The sequence below is a fragment of the Durotheca rogersii genome (assembly GCF_024521655.1).
Source record: "Durotheca rogersii strain YMJ 92031201 chromosome Unknown GGS23scaffold_12, whole genome shotgun sequence".
NCBI classification, from domain to species: domain Eukaryota; kingdom Fungi; phylum Ascomycota; class Sordariomycetes; order Xylariales; family Xylariaceae; genus Durotheca; species Durotheca rogersii.
The window spans coordinates 780,566-794,144 of NW_026251243.1; the positions used below are offsets into that span (position 1 = coordinate 780,566).

General features: G+C 55.7%; 4 protein-coding genes across 4 annotated transcripts; 3 read left to right on the plus strand and 1 right to left on the minus strand.

Moving 5' to 3' along the window:
* Positions 1-3,424: 3,424 nt before the first annotated feature.
* On the plus strand, positions 3,425-4,429 carry GGS23DRAFT_571377 (uncharacterized protein). Its single transcript, XM_051516573.1, has one exon. The coding sequence runs from the start codon at positions 3,627-3,629 to the stop codon at positions 4,326-4,328; it is 702 nt and encodes a 233-aa protein (XP_051371403.1). The 5' UTR covers positions 3,425-3,626; the 3' UTR covers positions 4,329-4,429.
* A 4,911-nt stretch (positions 4,430-9,340) lies between these two features.
* Positions 9,341-10,416, plus strand: GGS23DRAFT_88248 (uncharacterized protein). The gene has a single exon (XM_051521368.1). It carries the CDS (start codon positions 9,445-9,447, stop codon positions 10,309-10,311), a length of 867 nt encoding a protein of 288 aa, XP_051371404.1. The 5' UTR covers positions 9,341-9,444; the 3' UTR covers positions 10,312-10,416.
* A 541-nt stretch (positions 10,417-10,957) lies between these two features.
* Positions 10,958-11,325, minus strand: GGS23DRAFT_571387 (uncharacterized protein; the record flags this gene model as incomplete). The annotated part of the gene is made up of 1 exon (XM_051516574.1): positions 10,958-11,325. A coding segment is annotated over one exon (368 nt), but the record flags the coding sequence as incomplete, so codon positions are not given.
* Positions 11,326-12,756: 1,431 nt separating this feature from the next.
* On the plus strand, positions 12,757-13,558 carry GGS23DRAFT_571388 (uncharacterized protein). The gene has a single exon (XM_051516575.1). It carries the CDS (start codon positions 12,787-12,789, stop codon positions 13,261-13,263), a length of 477 nt encoding a protein of 158 aa, XP_051371406.1. The 5' UTR covers positions 12,757-12,786; the 3' UTR covers positions 13,264-13,558.
* The last annotated feature ends 21 nt before the right edge of the window (positions 13,559-13,579 follow it).

Below are 13,579 nucleotides of genomic sequence, written 5' to 3' on the forward strand. Positions count from 1 at the left end.
TCGTTGCAGTACCTACCTCGCGGCTCGCTCGTTGGGCGGATTTGGATCGGTTCCTATTGGCCTCGGTCGTCTGCCTGTCTTATTGCATCGTATCGTGGTGATCCCTACGAACACCACCACCTTTTACCCACTTCTTAATGGCTCGTCGTTTTCTTTGCGCTTCTCTCATCTTCTCTCCTCCTGTATATCTTGCTCTCTTTCGATTATTCTTCGTGGATATGTGCGTCTCTGTGCCCTAACGGAATCTTGAATATGTGCTAAGTGGGTTGTATCTACCCATCTAGAACATCCACCCTATCGCGCCCACGCACGTATAACCCTTCTTTAGTTATATACCATGTAAGACCCGGAGAAGAGGTTGCGTGCGCGTACCCTGGTCAAACTTCCCTGTAACGCGAGTCATCCTGTGCGATAATGGATGGGCAGCATAGATAACGTACACCTGATTCAGTATGTAGGCGATCGTCCGAGGCAGCGAGATCCGGTAAGGTAAGACGGCGGTGTTCCGTTTGTACATACATATGTACGCAAGTAGGGCATGTACGGTAGGGTATCAAAGAACCTGGCAAGGGGTGTGAGGTAGCATGCAGTTTCTAAAGACCATCGGGAGAAAAAAAACAAACCAAAAAAAAAGCTGTCGTAGTAGGATGGTGTGGGGATAAGATGGGATTCAGATCACGATAACTCCTCGCTTGCGACGACTTTTCCGCTCGTTTTCCTTATCGACTGATGCTCGAACGTTTCGCATAGCCTTCGACGGTCCCCTCCCCCCCTTCGACGAGAGTCTAGGCTGTGTGCATAGGAACGAGCAGGGTTGGAACTCCTGGCTGGGCAGCGCAAGCCGCCTTTTGCTCGGTATTGAACGGGGTTCTTCCATCCGGGTCCAACCTCGTGGCCTGACTGGTTCGAGAGGTAATCCCCGAAACGGGCGACTTGTCAGGCAACAAGATCGATCCAGACTCTGGCGATGCACCAGGACGTATTGAGGGAAGAAGAGAGGGGGGGGGGGGGGGGGGTGAGGGGGGTGAGAGAATAGGCGACGCAAACGGACCAGACCGCATCGAGAAGAATCGGCCTGGGCCCCTAAAACCAAGCCTTTTCCAAGACTCGTTACGATGACCTCGGGGCGTGTGAATCGCCAACTGCCTTGGCCAAGGCCGCCGAGCCGGAAACAAGGCAGCCCAGCAAAACCTCAGCCACGGGCGTGGATGAACGTCCAAGGATGCGGACGTTCGGAGCCTCGGCCGATAAGTGTACGATGTAGTTGACCATCGAAAGCTCCGGTTGTTCCCCCCCCCCCTTCTCCCTCTCTTCTCTCCGCCTCCTTCGTCACCAGTCCAAGCAGGGTTTCCCAAATTTCATTTGCGTCATCGTGGTCTCTCTAGAACCCGTCGGCGTGTGTGTGTGTGCATGCGTGCGCGCGCGTATGGCATATGTGCTTCCCTCCGGCTGCTAAGCGCACCTGTCGACCCTCGCCAGCGTCCTTACCCACGTCGCGGTATCGCCAGGCATTAAATTGCGCTCTTTTATCTCTAGCGGCTTACACCACCGCACAGCCAAATCTCTGTAGTCGAGTTTGGCTATGTGTTCGCTGTATGCGTTTATGTGTGTGCGTGTATGTATGTATGTAGAGGTTGTCACATGCGATAGGTGCAAATAAATATTTACTCTGGTCACCAGGACGGAGGCGGACCAACTAGATTACGATGACATGCCGAATATTTTTTTCTCGGGCTGCCTCTGGGATGATGGTTTCTTTTGTCTCGGCGGCATTTGCGAACATGCCTAGAAGCTGTCATTGGTAGCAGGTAAGTGGTGCCTGTAGCGACATGGCCTAACGAGACAAATGTCTGGAACTACCCAAATAGTTAGTTCCTCTCTCAACTAGCATCATCTCCCTCCTCTTCCCTTTTTTTTCAGTTTTTTTTAAAATTGTTTTTTATCCTCTTCTTTTCGGTCTTTTCGTTTCGAGAGGAGGTTGCCGGGGTTGGCTGGGCGCGTGGAGAAAAACCTCCGATCGTCCCAGGGTCCCGCACTATTATATGGGTAGGGGAGAGGCGTGGAGATACCCATCGATTGGCCCGACGATGGGAGCGAGAGGTAGGTAGTATTTTCAGACCGCCAGATGCCATGAGAATTCCGATCATCGATAGACCAAAAAAAGAAGGAATGTAATGAAAGTCGCATCTACTCATAGGGGAGCATGCATGGCCCTCCGCCCTTCTAACCCCTGGCCGCTCGCTCTCCGAGTCGAGAGAGATAAGTGATGGGCCAGCCCTGCGCGCGATACGAAGCCAACGCCAAGCGCCGCCAGAGGGGTGTTCCTGTGAGGTGCCCACCAATGTGCTGACGATCGGCCGGCCATCGACGATTGCCCAACATTGTTTCGATCTTTGTGTCGCTAGTGGCCGGATCGAGAACTCGAGGAAGACCAGGAAGGCCGCTGCCACTGGCAGATTGGAATATTGGTCGTTGGCGCGATTGGAGGGATCGTGGATTCTATCTGTCCCATTTCATTTGATCTCGCCTCATCTGATTGATCTGGGTGCATGCAGGCCATTCCGGGCCGTCGTACTTATCGAATCTCTCTCTGGCTCTGTCGGGTTTGGGAGCGATGCACGGATCCGGGCCCTCTCGCTTCCTCCTGTTTCCTGCTAGGTAGTAGCGCCGACAACCTGCTAAGCACGTAGTCGAGGCCAACTGGTCGGATTGCCGTAACCATGCCGTACCCATGCCATACCCACGCCCGGCCACGCCCGGCCACGCCCGCCGGATTGCGAGATAATACCGATTTTCCAGGGGGAAAATAGAAGGGAAAAAAAAAATGAAGAATGTGTAGAAGGATCGCGACCAGGGCTGTTGCTCGGTATCAGCAGGGTCAAGGGGGGCTCGTTAGCGCGTGCTTGAAGAACCCTGAATTTTGGTCAGTTGATGGCGGGAGTTTTGCTGATACCGGCACAGCACAGTCCCGGGACGTGTCTACGCACCGTGGGATCGCACCAAGATGTCCACCCCGCTCTGTGCGGCTCGTCCGTTTTGCGTACTGTCCTCTCTCTCCTCTCCTCTGCGACGGCGTGGGCGTGCTACGTAAGTAGTGCTGGCTTGTTATGTAATCTGACAGCCCCGTGGTGTCTGCGGTGATGGAATCAGGCTGGGTTTCTGGCGCGCCTAGCCTGGATCCGGATTAGAGGAGAGAGAATGCAAGTCCGTGGATGCCGTAACGGCTTGCCCGGAGCCTGTTCTCTGTCGTTGCGTCAGGACTTTTTTTCCCGGTTCTTTTCCGTCTTTTAATTTTTATTAATTTTTATTAATTTTTATTAATTTTTATTAATTTTTATTAATTTTTATTAATTTTTATTAATTTTTATTTATTTATTTAAAATTTTTCGTGAAGAAGTCTCTTCCCTTCTTCTTCTTCTTCTTCTTCTTCTTCTTCTTCTTCTTCTTCTTCTTCTTCTTCTTCTTCTTCTTCTTCTTCTTCTTCTTCTTTACCTAAGCTGTCCCCCTGGCCGGGGCCCGCCTGCGGAAAGGAGAGAGGAAGGACAAGCAGCACCGCGTGAGGGACGGGCGGGAGGCTCCAAGCGAAGGCGTTGCCGTTCCCTAGTATCCATGGTTAGGTACCGAGCATGTACTACGTCGTATGCCCATCCCATGTGGGGCCTTGTGCTCTGCGTTGGGAGTGGGAGAGGTACCATGGAGGTAGCTCCAGCTCGGCCCCTTGCCCGGGGGATCCACAGCACTCTAAGGCGGGTCTCTCGCTGCGGCCCTCCAGCAAGGCGGGCACCGGCGGTGGTGGTGGTCGATGTTCGATCGCTTGCGAAATCTCGATCCCGCCTCAGAATGCTCGGGGGCCATCAAGACAGCAATTGCTACTCTCAACCGAAACCCATGCAGGCATACCTCCTATATTCACACACACATCACACACATACACACACACAGACATACACAGACCTACCCATCTACACATACACATACACACACACATACATACCTATGTATACACATATACACGCATTATCCACGCACGTTTTGCACCCGCACTCGCCGCCGCTCGCCGCCGCGATTTGGTATCCGGTCTGGTAGACCCGCGCCCCCCTGCCCTCCCCTCCTCTCCCGATCTTCCCTGCTGGCTTTACACACCCTGGATCCGTTCGAGATGGCATCGTTGTTTTTCTTATTTTCCTACTTTCCATCCGCATGACATCATTACCTTCTCCCTGTTTCGTCCCGTTTCTTTTACACGCGCCGATCCCCCGGCCCGGCATCACTGGCCCGCCTCTCGGCCAGATACGCATCTTTTGTCTTTTTTCCTTTTTTTTTTTTGATTCATTAATTCTTTCCCTTCCTTCCTTACGCTCTGTCAGGACCCGACGCTCGACTCCGACGCATACGCTTCGTGTCACCACGTTGTCGGGTCTGGTACAGGTAGGGGGGGGAGGGAGGGAAGAAGGACGGGAGGGGGCCGGAGGGGAACCCTTAACAGAGTCGACGACTGGCAACACCTAGGTTGCATCGATGGACTTGCCGAGCTGGCGTCCTGTAAGACCCGAACGTAAAGCTGGCTAATGTGCGCTATCTGCTCTGTGTCCACACGTAGGGGAACAGGATGTCTCGCGATCGAGATGGTGGTGGGTGAGTGGATGGAGGGGGACGGCGAAGCATCGAATTCTGAAAAAGCAGCATTGCAAAGAGAAGAATGCCATAAACGGTTCGCGTGTCACCCAAGCTCTCTCCGCCATGTACCCGTGCCAGACGCCCCATGTACCCCGGCCATGTATGTACATCTCGTGCGTAACGCAGCAGCCTTGCTTGGCGCCGCTGAGCGAATCCTGCACACAGAGAGAGAGCTGCCTCCTCTAATCACCTCTACTCTTCTCGCCCCGTATACGTCGAGGTGGTCGTATGCAGTGCTCACCGGTCCGCCCCTGGGTGGGCGGGATCTTCAGCATTCGAACGTAGAACTGAATAGAGGCAAGAAGAGGAGAAGGGGGAGAAGGGCGGAAGCCCAGATCGGGGCGCCAGAACAAAGAAACGAAGAGAATAGGGCGGCGCCGCTAGGAGGACCCCTCAACAGATCTCTCCAAGCCCCCCACCCAACAGGTACCTGGGTGTGCCGTTTGCGACAGGCCGGTGTGGGTAGACAGACGAGTACCTCGAGGTAGCGTGCCTGGGGACGAGTCGGGACGACTACTTTACAGGTACGCATCTTTGTCTTGCTCCCCGGTGTCTGAGCGCTGCTCCGTTTATTCAGCCCAGAGTTTGTTACGCTAATACCGGTCCCTGAAGTAGGTACCTTTTACTCGATGTGCCTCGCAGCCCTGGCCGGAATAGTAAAGCAGGCAAGGTACCTCCCCATATACGTAGGTAGATACCTTAGGTAGGTATACGGCGAATTCAGGGTGGAGAGTTTCCAGCAGAGGAGAGAACCCTTGACGGGATCGAAGAGGCTCTCTATGTGCATGTCTGATGTCTATAGTGGGATTCGAGGTGCTTCCCCTGCCAGCCTGGGCATGTAATACCTAGGTATACAAGCCAACCCTACCCGGGTTCAGTACCTACTTCCTACCTAACCTAGGCAAGGTACCTCGACGTAGGTAGTCCGGTGTCCTCAAAAGGAAAGGCACGCATGTAGCGCATTCCTGCTCGCAAGTACAGTCATAGGTAAACCGATCTGAAGGTACCTGCCCGTAGCCTCACCGGCCACCTACGTCACGTAGACGTTGGCGCAATACCCTACATATAGGCACGTAGGGGGCAGGTATGTACGTTTTCTAGGTGCGTTTACCCCTACCGGACTTGGAGCTGAGGTACCTCCTCCTGCCTCCTCTCGCCCGTGGTCATGTCAGCTACCTAACGTTGGCTTACCTGGGTAGGTACCTGCAATCTTTCTTCGCAAAGCGGCGTCGTGGTCTGCGCCCTGCCTGATTAGCTACCGAGCTGGCCTGCCCGGGTCGTCCCAACCAACAGCTGTCTGGCAGCCTGCCCGAGGAGTCTTGTTTCTCCCCGTACGCGGGCTTCGAAGAGAAGACGGCACGGGCTGCCCAGCCGCGGACGGGAGCATGCGCGGAATGCTGTTCAGGGGTCCCGACGATCGATCTAACGCTGGCATCCCAAACCCCCCAGCAACAGCAGACACGCCGCACCCCAAGGCCAAGCGAGATATGCTAGCAAGCAGATCCGAGCAATGCAACATGTAAACGTGCCTGTTGATCACCAGTACGTACCCGGCCGCAAAGAAGCCGGCAGGTCGCTTACGTACCAGAGCCGACAAGGACGACGCCTACGCGGCCCGGCCGTGCCATTCGTCCGACGCCTCGGGTACCCGACCTGACACATCTTCGAGAGGTATGAGTAGGTAGGCGGGATGCCATCGGTGTAGGCGGGTGTACTTACCTGCCTGCCTGCCTGCCTGCCTGCCTGCCTGCCTGCCTACCTACCTAGTAGTAGGAGGTAGGTAGGTAGGTAGGTAGGTATTTAGGTCAGGTTAGCGGGGGTAGGTTAGGTACGGTGCAATAGGGTGGCATCGATGCTGTTGTTGGAAGCTTGACGTGCTCGCATGGGACGGATCAACCAGGACGGCCAGGGCGAGAGAGGGGAGAAGGGAGCTGAGGCCACCCCAAGGGACAGCTAGGTACAGCTTTCCGGCAACCATTATCCCGGAACGCTACGGTACGGCGAGTCAGTTCCACTTTCGTCCTCCTCCCGAGGAGGGTCCAAGCAAGAGGGAATTGAGTTCGACCCGGCGAGCACAGTTTGCAAAGTCTCTCCTCAGCACCCAAGTCAGGCTGCCCGTTCTCCTGTCGCGTCCGAGTTGCTAGAGCGAACGTTATCGTGCCTCTCGACCGAACTCGTTGCCCATCTCGGCATCATCTCGATGACAGACGTCCTATCATGGTTTTCGTATACGAGGACTGGGTGGGAGATTCGAGATAGCCGAGGATCCAGAGGTCCTGGCGACGTTCTAGAATACCCACCTGCTGACAAGTGATCCGTTCTCGTCCTGGTTGTCACAAATCGCTTGCCTACGTTGCATGCACACACCTACTCATAGCCTGCCAGCCTACCTACCTCATAACAAGATACACGTACACAGGAGAACACGTACCGACCCTACATCTACGCAGGCAAAGCATGCTAGTAGGTACCAATGCCACATCTGACATGCCCGCGGATATTAATTACATCTTACATTACATACGCTGGCGTATATAAATACTGACAAGGTTAAGGTATACGTATGTACCCAGTTTGTTATGGGTGGGAGCTAGGCGTGATGTCTTGGCCGCCCGAGATACCTCAGTACGTGACCCATCCCATCCCCCCCCCCCCCACTTAGCCTAGCAGTACCACACAGACGCCACCCTCCCTCCATGCGGTAAGCATTAGAAAGAAGCTGCGAGCATGGACTTTCTTTCTTTCAGGCATACCTTAGGCAGGCATGCACTTAACTCATACATGAGGTAGGTAAGTAGGTAGGTAGGGAGGTAAGTACCTAGGTAGGTAGAGAAGGGGAGGGGGCGTGGATGTACCTACCTAGGCGGGCACCTATACGAGAGGTACCTCACCCGCACCCACATTATTACCGAATACCTACGTTCAGGAATTGGCGGTATTAGTGAGGGCGGGCTGGGGGCGGTAATGCGGGAAGGGTACTTGCGAGATACTCGGTCAGGTACAGATCCGTACCCTACACACACATCGAGTCCCATGCATCTGCAACCGCCCCCGCTTCTTCTGCTTTTTCGGAACCATTTGTTACGTTAGCAGCAACCCCGACCCCTGTCAGCCCAGAACCACCCCCTGCGACCAGACTTGTGTGTATGTCTGGTAGTATAGGTATATACCTAGATACGTACAGACATAAAGTAGGCACCCAAGATACCTACCTACCTTGTATGAGTAGGTATACACCACCACCACCACCACCACACACGTATACATATAGTATGTTGTCTTGACACACTCTAGAGATTATATGTACCGCTGCCTGTCGTGATCGGACGGTGCTCTCTCCTTAAGCTACCTCGGCCCCTGCGTGGGGTCCCTGAGAGGTTTACGCCTTGTCCTAGGTCCCGCCTGTACGTAGGTTGGCTAGGAGGTAGGTATACGTGTGTGTGTGTGTGTGTATATAGGTATATGATGTGGGAGGTGATGAGGTTAGGTAGCACGGGCACGGTAGGCATGTTAGGTGTTAGCTGCGCTGCACGGCAGCATTGCCCCTCCTCGGTCATGTACACTCGTACCGGTCTCCTCTCTTCTCCCCTCTCCAGGGCTCCTCCTCCAACATGCATCCCTGTGCAATCAATATACCGAGTATCGGCAGGTACCTATGTGTGTACACATGTGCGCACGCACACAGGCAGGCATGCTGTATGTTCGCCCGGCCAGGTACGTACCGTCGGTCCATCGTAACACATCAGGTACACTATACCTACCTAAGGCAGTGGATCGGTCCATGCAGTACGTGCCTTTTTTAGTCTAGGTTTCTAGAGGTCAGGGTGGGTCCCAAGTCTTGGGGCATCCGCCCCACCCACAGATACCGTGGTACATGGAACACGGTACAGCTACATGGGTACGTCTACATGGTACCTCCTGTACGCCCACACCCACCTACCGCACATACATCTGTCCAAGTACACGTTCCTGCCCGCACCACACATTGGCGGGTGTGGAGGAAACTGGAACTCGATGGGATTCATGCCTTTCCCATGTTTCTTTTTAACCAACACACTTCCCCAGCCTATCTGACTCTCGAAAAGCTGCTTCACTCTCTCTGCCCTCCCTTCCCATCTTCTCAATCTTCCCCTACACCAAATACTATCTCAACGCTCCGCCCAACACCTCCTCCCATCCCACCTGACAATATCCGGCACAATTGTCGTCGCTCTTCAACCGCACGAGCTAATCTCCGCCCGTCTACTACTTAGCCTTGAGCTTAGTTGCCCGCATCGCACCACTACCAATACCACCACCAGCACCACCAGCACCATCACCAGCACCCCCTCCTGTCGCCTCCGTCCGGAGAGAGAGGCAAACCCGGCAGCCAGACGCAGCCGAGCATCGTTCCACCTCTCCCTCTCCCTCACCCCCCCTCCCCTCTTCTCTCCCGCGTCCCCGATATACGTGTCTGCCACGTTGGCTATCCGCCCCAGACGCGAAAGCTTTCCATGTGTTCGGGGCCTGCTTAATTGAGTGTGCCCGCGTACCCCGAGCAGAGTTGAGCCCACCCGCATCTCAACGTGCTCTCCCCTGTCACCTGCTCAATCGTAGCGGTGTGAGCTTCGGCATTCTCGACGAAGCCTGCCTGCTAGGAATTGGCCGAATTGAGACGCCTGGCTGCCAACACGACGCAGGCAGCCTCGATCTAGCAATTAAAATCTTCACCCCAGGTCTCTTGGGCGCTTAAGAAAAGCAAAGAAACCCAAAAACGCACAACTCACAATGCACACCATGCAAGCCCGAGACGCCACCGGCCGCCAGGTCTCCCTTCTGAACGATGATCCCTACGCCAGTCACCAGTCGTACCACATGCCTAGCCATTACCCGAGTGCATGCGACCAATCGCCGCCGCCCCACACGCCAGAGCTTCTGCGTTCAGATTCGTACGATTCCAACGCCAGCTATGACGCCTACTCGCCCGTGACCCCTCAGGGACTATATGACTACTCGGCGCGGCAGCTATACGAAGACTATCTTCCCGCGGATCACCAGGTTCCCATGAAGCGGCCCGCCTACGTCGTTACCAGCCGGTCCAACTCGTACGAAGACGACAGCTCGGCTAGCTCTGCCGCCCCCGAGAAGGTCGGCAAGCGGTATCCCTGCCGGTACCGCGAGAGCCACGGCTGCGAGAAGACCTTCACCACGTCGGGCCACGCATCTCGCCACTCCAAGATTCACACTGCCGAGAAGGCAGTTCAGTGCACCTACCCCGGCTGCCACAAGAAGTTCACCCGGGCAGACAACATGAAGCAGCATCTCGAGACCCACTTCAAGGACAAGTCGAGATCCGGTAGTTCGACGAAATCTAAGAGCTCGTCTCTCTCTTCGACTTCGAAGCGCAGCTCGGTGTCTTCGAAGTCGTCGTCGTCGTCGTCGTCGTCGTCGTCTCCCCACAGCAGCGTGCCGTCGCGAGAAGTCCAGATGTGGGAGTCGGACCCGTACGGGGCTGAGGTCCAACCGCTCCCGTCTCCAGGCGGTGCTTGGGATATGCGCGGCCTCAACATCCCTCTTATGGGTCGTCCGGTCGCTGTGAGAACCAGCAGCGGTCTGGACGCTCTCGCGGCAATCGCCTGTCAAGAAGGTGCTTGACGTGGTCGGCCTCGACGTTTTCAGTCTAGAGGCGGAGGGGACGGCGTGGCACAGGCCTGATGCCGAGTGGGGACCTATCGCCTACGAAACGGGAAGGTGATAAACGGTTTTGTCTTTCGTGTTGCGGGGGTCTATGAACGGACGACAGGTCCCGATCTGGCCGGCGTTTTGGTTTTCCTTGGGTCTGGAGAGGCGTTTTGATTCTACGAATGACAGTACGGATACCACGGGTGGCAAGCATACGATGGCGCACCTACCCAAATTTGCATATTCGAACGGCGGCGGGGGCAAGTAATCGAGAAGCCCGGTTTTACTTTGTCGCACCTCTTCTCCTTCTCATGGCGCGGTGGGCTGGGGCGGATCCGTTCATCACCCTGGACCTCGCCGGCTTTTCCTTGTTTCCTTTCTTTCTTTCACTTCTCGTTCAGGAAAAGGACGGTGCGACTGTTTAAACAACAATAAGGGCGGGTATACGTGTACCTTCACACGTACTAATTCGCAGGCGCATACGGATCGGCGCCGGAGACTCGTCATCGGGAGTCTGTAACGACGCCGCGCAGGGCGGCAATTTCTCTACTTGATCAAGTATATATATATATATACATATATATACGTGAAGTTGGGGGGGGGTGGGGGGGGTTAGGCATTAGATACCAACGTCCGCCCGGAAAAGAGAATGGCGGGTGGCATACGAAAAAATGAGACGCAATGTTTAATGATACAAAAGGAGCCTTTTTTTCGCCTACCACTAACAGTGGTACTATGTAAATGTTTTTGCGTATTTCGAATGGTGTGACCAGCCTCCCGACGGCCGACCAACAACCCGACAAGGGAATAACAGGCATCCTGTGCAGCAGATCCGCCCGTAATCGAGGTAGTGATCAGTAAGCTAGCCGAGGGAGCTTTCGCGGCGGCGTCAGGCCTCCAGAGGCTGACAAGGTGGAGGATGAGTGTGTATGAGTATGTGCTAGACGGACTTGGGGGAGCTTGTCGGACGGGGCGGCGGACCATCATGGATCAGGGGCTACGCGATTGCCCCTGATCTTGGCAGAGGACCCTGATGATCCTCACGGCGGCCTTGGTCGTGACTATTGATGTCTTTGAGCGCTTCCCGCCCTCTTCCTCACCCTCTTCCTTTTAGTATCCGCCCTCCCTCTTCACTGTCCCGCTCTCCGTTCCCTCTAGGGTGACATGGGCGTCTATACGAGAGAGAAGGGGGCCGTCGAGGGGAGGGGAGGGTGTATGGCACAGGTCTCACGTGGTACGCGACGGTAACGACGACACTGCAGAGGGAAACACCGGGGGGAGCAGGGGGAGGAGGAGGGGGGGAGGGGGGGCACTCCTAGCCATAAAGCACATACACCGCGTGGCAGCCAATGCTGTACGACCGGGGACCACTCCGTTTCGGTACCACGGCGATGGGGAGGGCAAGCATAGCATATGAGTAGCATCGCACCCACACACACACACACACACACACACCACACATACACATCACACACACACTCTCTCTCAGTCTCTCCATATTCTTCTCTTGTCTGCTCGGGTTTTGCCGTCCTCTCCTCTCCCGTCGAACCAGGGGTCTAGCATTTGAGGGGGAGGGGGGAAGGAAGAGAGGGCAGAGGAGGAGGAGCCAGGGGGATAGACCGGACGAAGCCTCTCCCCTCCCCTCCCCCTCCTCCCTTCTCCCCCTCCCCGGCTCGTGTTGCTACTGGCCGGCAACTCACTCACCTGGGGTCTGCTTGTCCGCGTACGGACATGCGTACATACCTCGTAGGCTAGGTAGGTACCTACTACTAGGCGTGGAACGTGGTAGGTACGCGCGGTGGAGTAGTACCCGGCCTGGAGCACGGAATCGGGACTCGAAGACGCAGAGAAGGGAAGGGTTCGAATGGGGTTGCGTGTGGACGTGTACACGTAGGTGTATACACACACGTACGCGCACACCCCATATACGGATATGTGTGGGTAGACAGATAGGTATGTGTAAGTGAATCCCATCGTTGGGACTAGGGGAGAACGTGAGGGAGGGGGATGGGAAAAGGGAGCCCCAGTGGGGAGGGCTCCGGTTGGTGCCCCTATGGTTCCACGGACCCTGACGCACTCTCTCCGTGTCTCCTCTCTCTGTCGCTCTCTCTGTGTGTGTGTCTCTCTCTCTGCTCTTGCTCTCCCGTGGCGATTTGCTCTTGCCGTCTCCAGCCGCCTTCGAGGGCCCCTGGCGGTGGTGCTGATGCGAGGAAGGCACCGTAAGGCAAGGTGAGGTACCTGGGGTACCGCCTACGTACGTGTAAAAGAGGTAGAGGTAGGTAGGTAGGCAGGTAGGTAGGTAGGTAGGCAGGCAGGAAGGTGCGTGCTGTGCGGGCGCGTTCGCCTCAGCTCCGACGTCATTCTGCAGCGGCGTATCGTCATCGTTACTGCGCGGCGGGATGAGTAGAGTAATAGATAGGCAATAATTATCTGTCTCTGCCTCTGTCTATGTTTCTGGTTCTCGTCTCTAGCTCTGTCTCTCGCTCTCAGTCTCCTGCCTATTTCCCTCGTCTTTTTTCTTTCTTTTTTTCTTCCTTTTATTCAGCTCGCGAAGCCGGTCAGCGTCCCATGTCCCCTAACGATCCCTTCCCTCGCGCCCGCATCGGGGTCTTTACCCCTTTTACCCTCCTATCTGCCCCCGTTGTCTCTGCCGTCTTGCCGCTTTTCTTCTTCTCCTTCTTCTTCTTCTTAGCCTTCCTTCCCTTCCCGCCAAGTACGTATCGTGGTGTGCAGCGGCGCAATGCGCTCAGCGGTCGCTTAGAGCTTCCCGCCTCCCCCTCCTCCTCCCCCCTTGGCTTCTGTCCCCTCTCCGACCGAACCCCAACAGCCAGCCTCGCCAGCTCCTGCGGAGTTTACTCCGCTCCCCGGTGGGAGAGTGAAGGAAGAGACACACAGAGGGAGGGAGAGGTAGGTAAGGGTAAGTAAGCACACGGATGTGACATGTCGTTCACCCACACATCATGTACGTGCCCTACCATGTATCGTAGGGACGTGCGCGCCTGCAAGTCGCTGGCGCCGCCGCCACCGATGCGACGATACGGCAAGGTACGGGGGGGCGAAGGAAGAGGGAAGATGGGAAATGGGAGTTTTCGGGTTGGGAAGTGATCCTCGCGACGAACGGGTTTGGTGGCACAGGCCAGTGAGGAGGCGCGCTGTGTGGGCTGCGATTACGTACATATGTAGGCCGAGTTAGGAGGGCGTGCGGACGGGGCAGCAGGCGTGGGCATGGGGGCATGGGGCA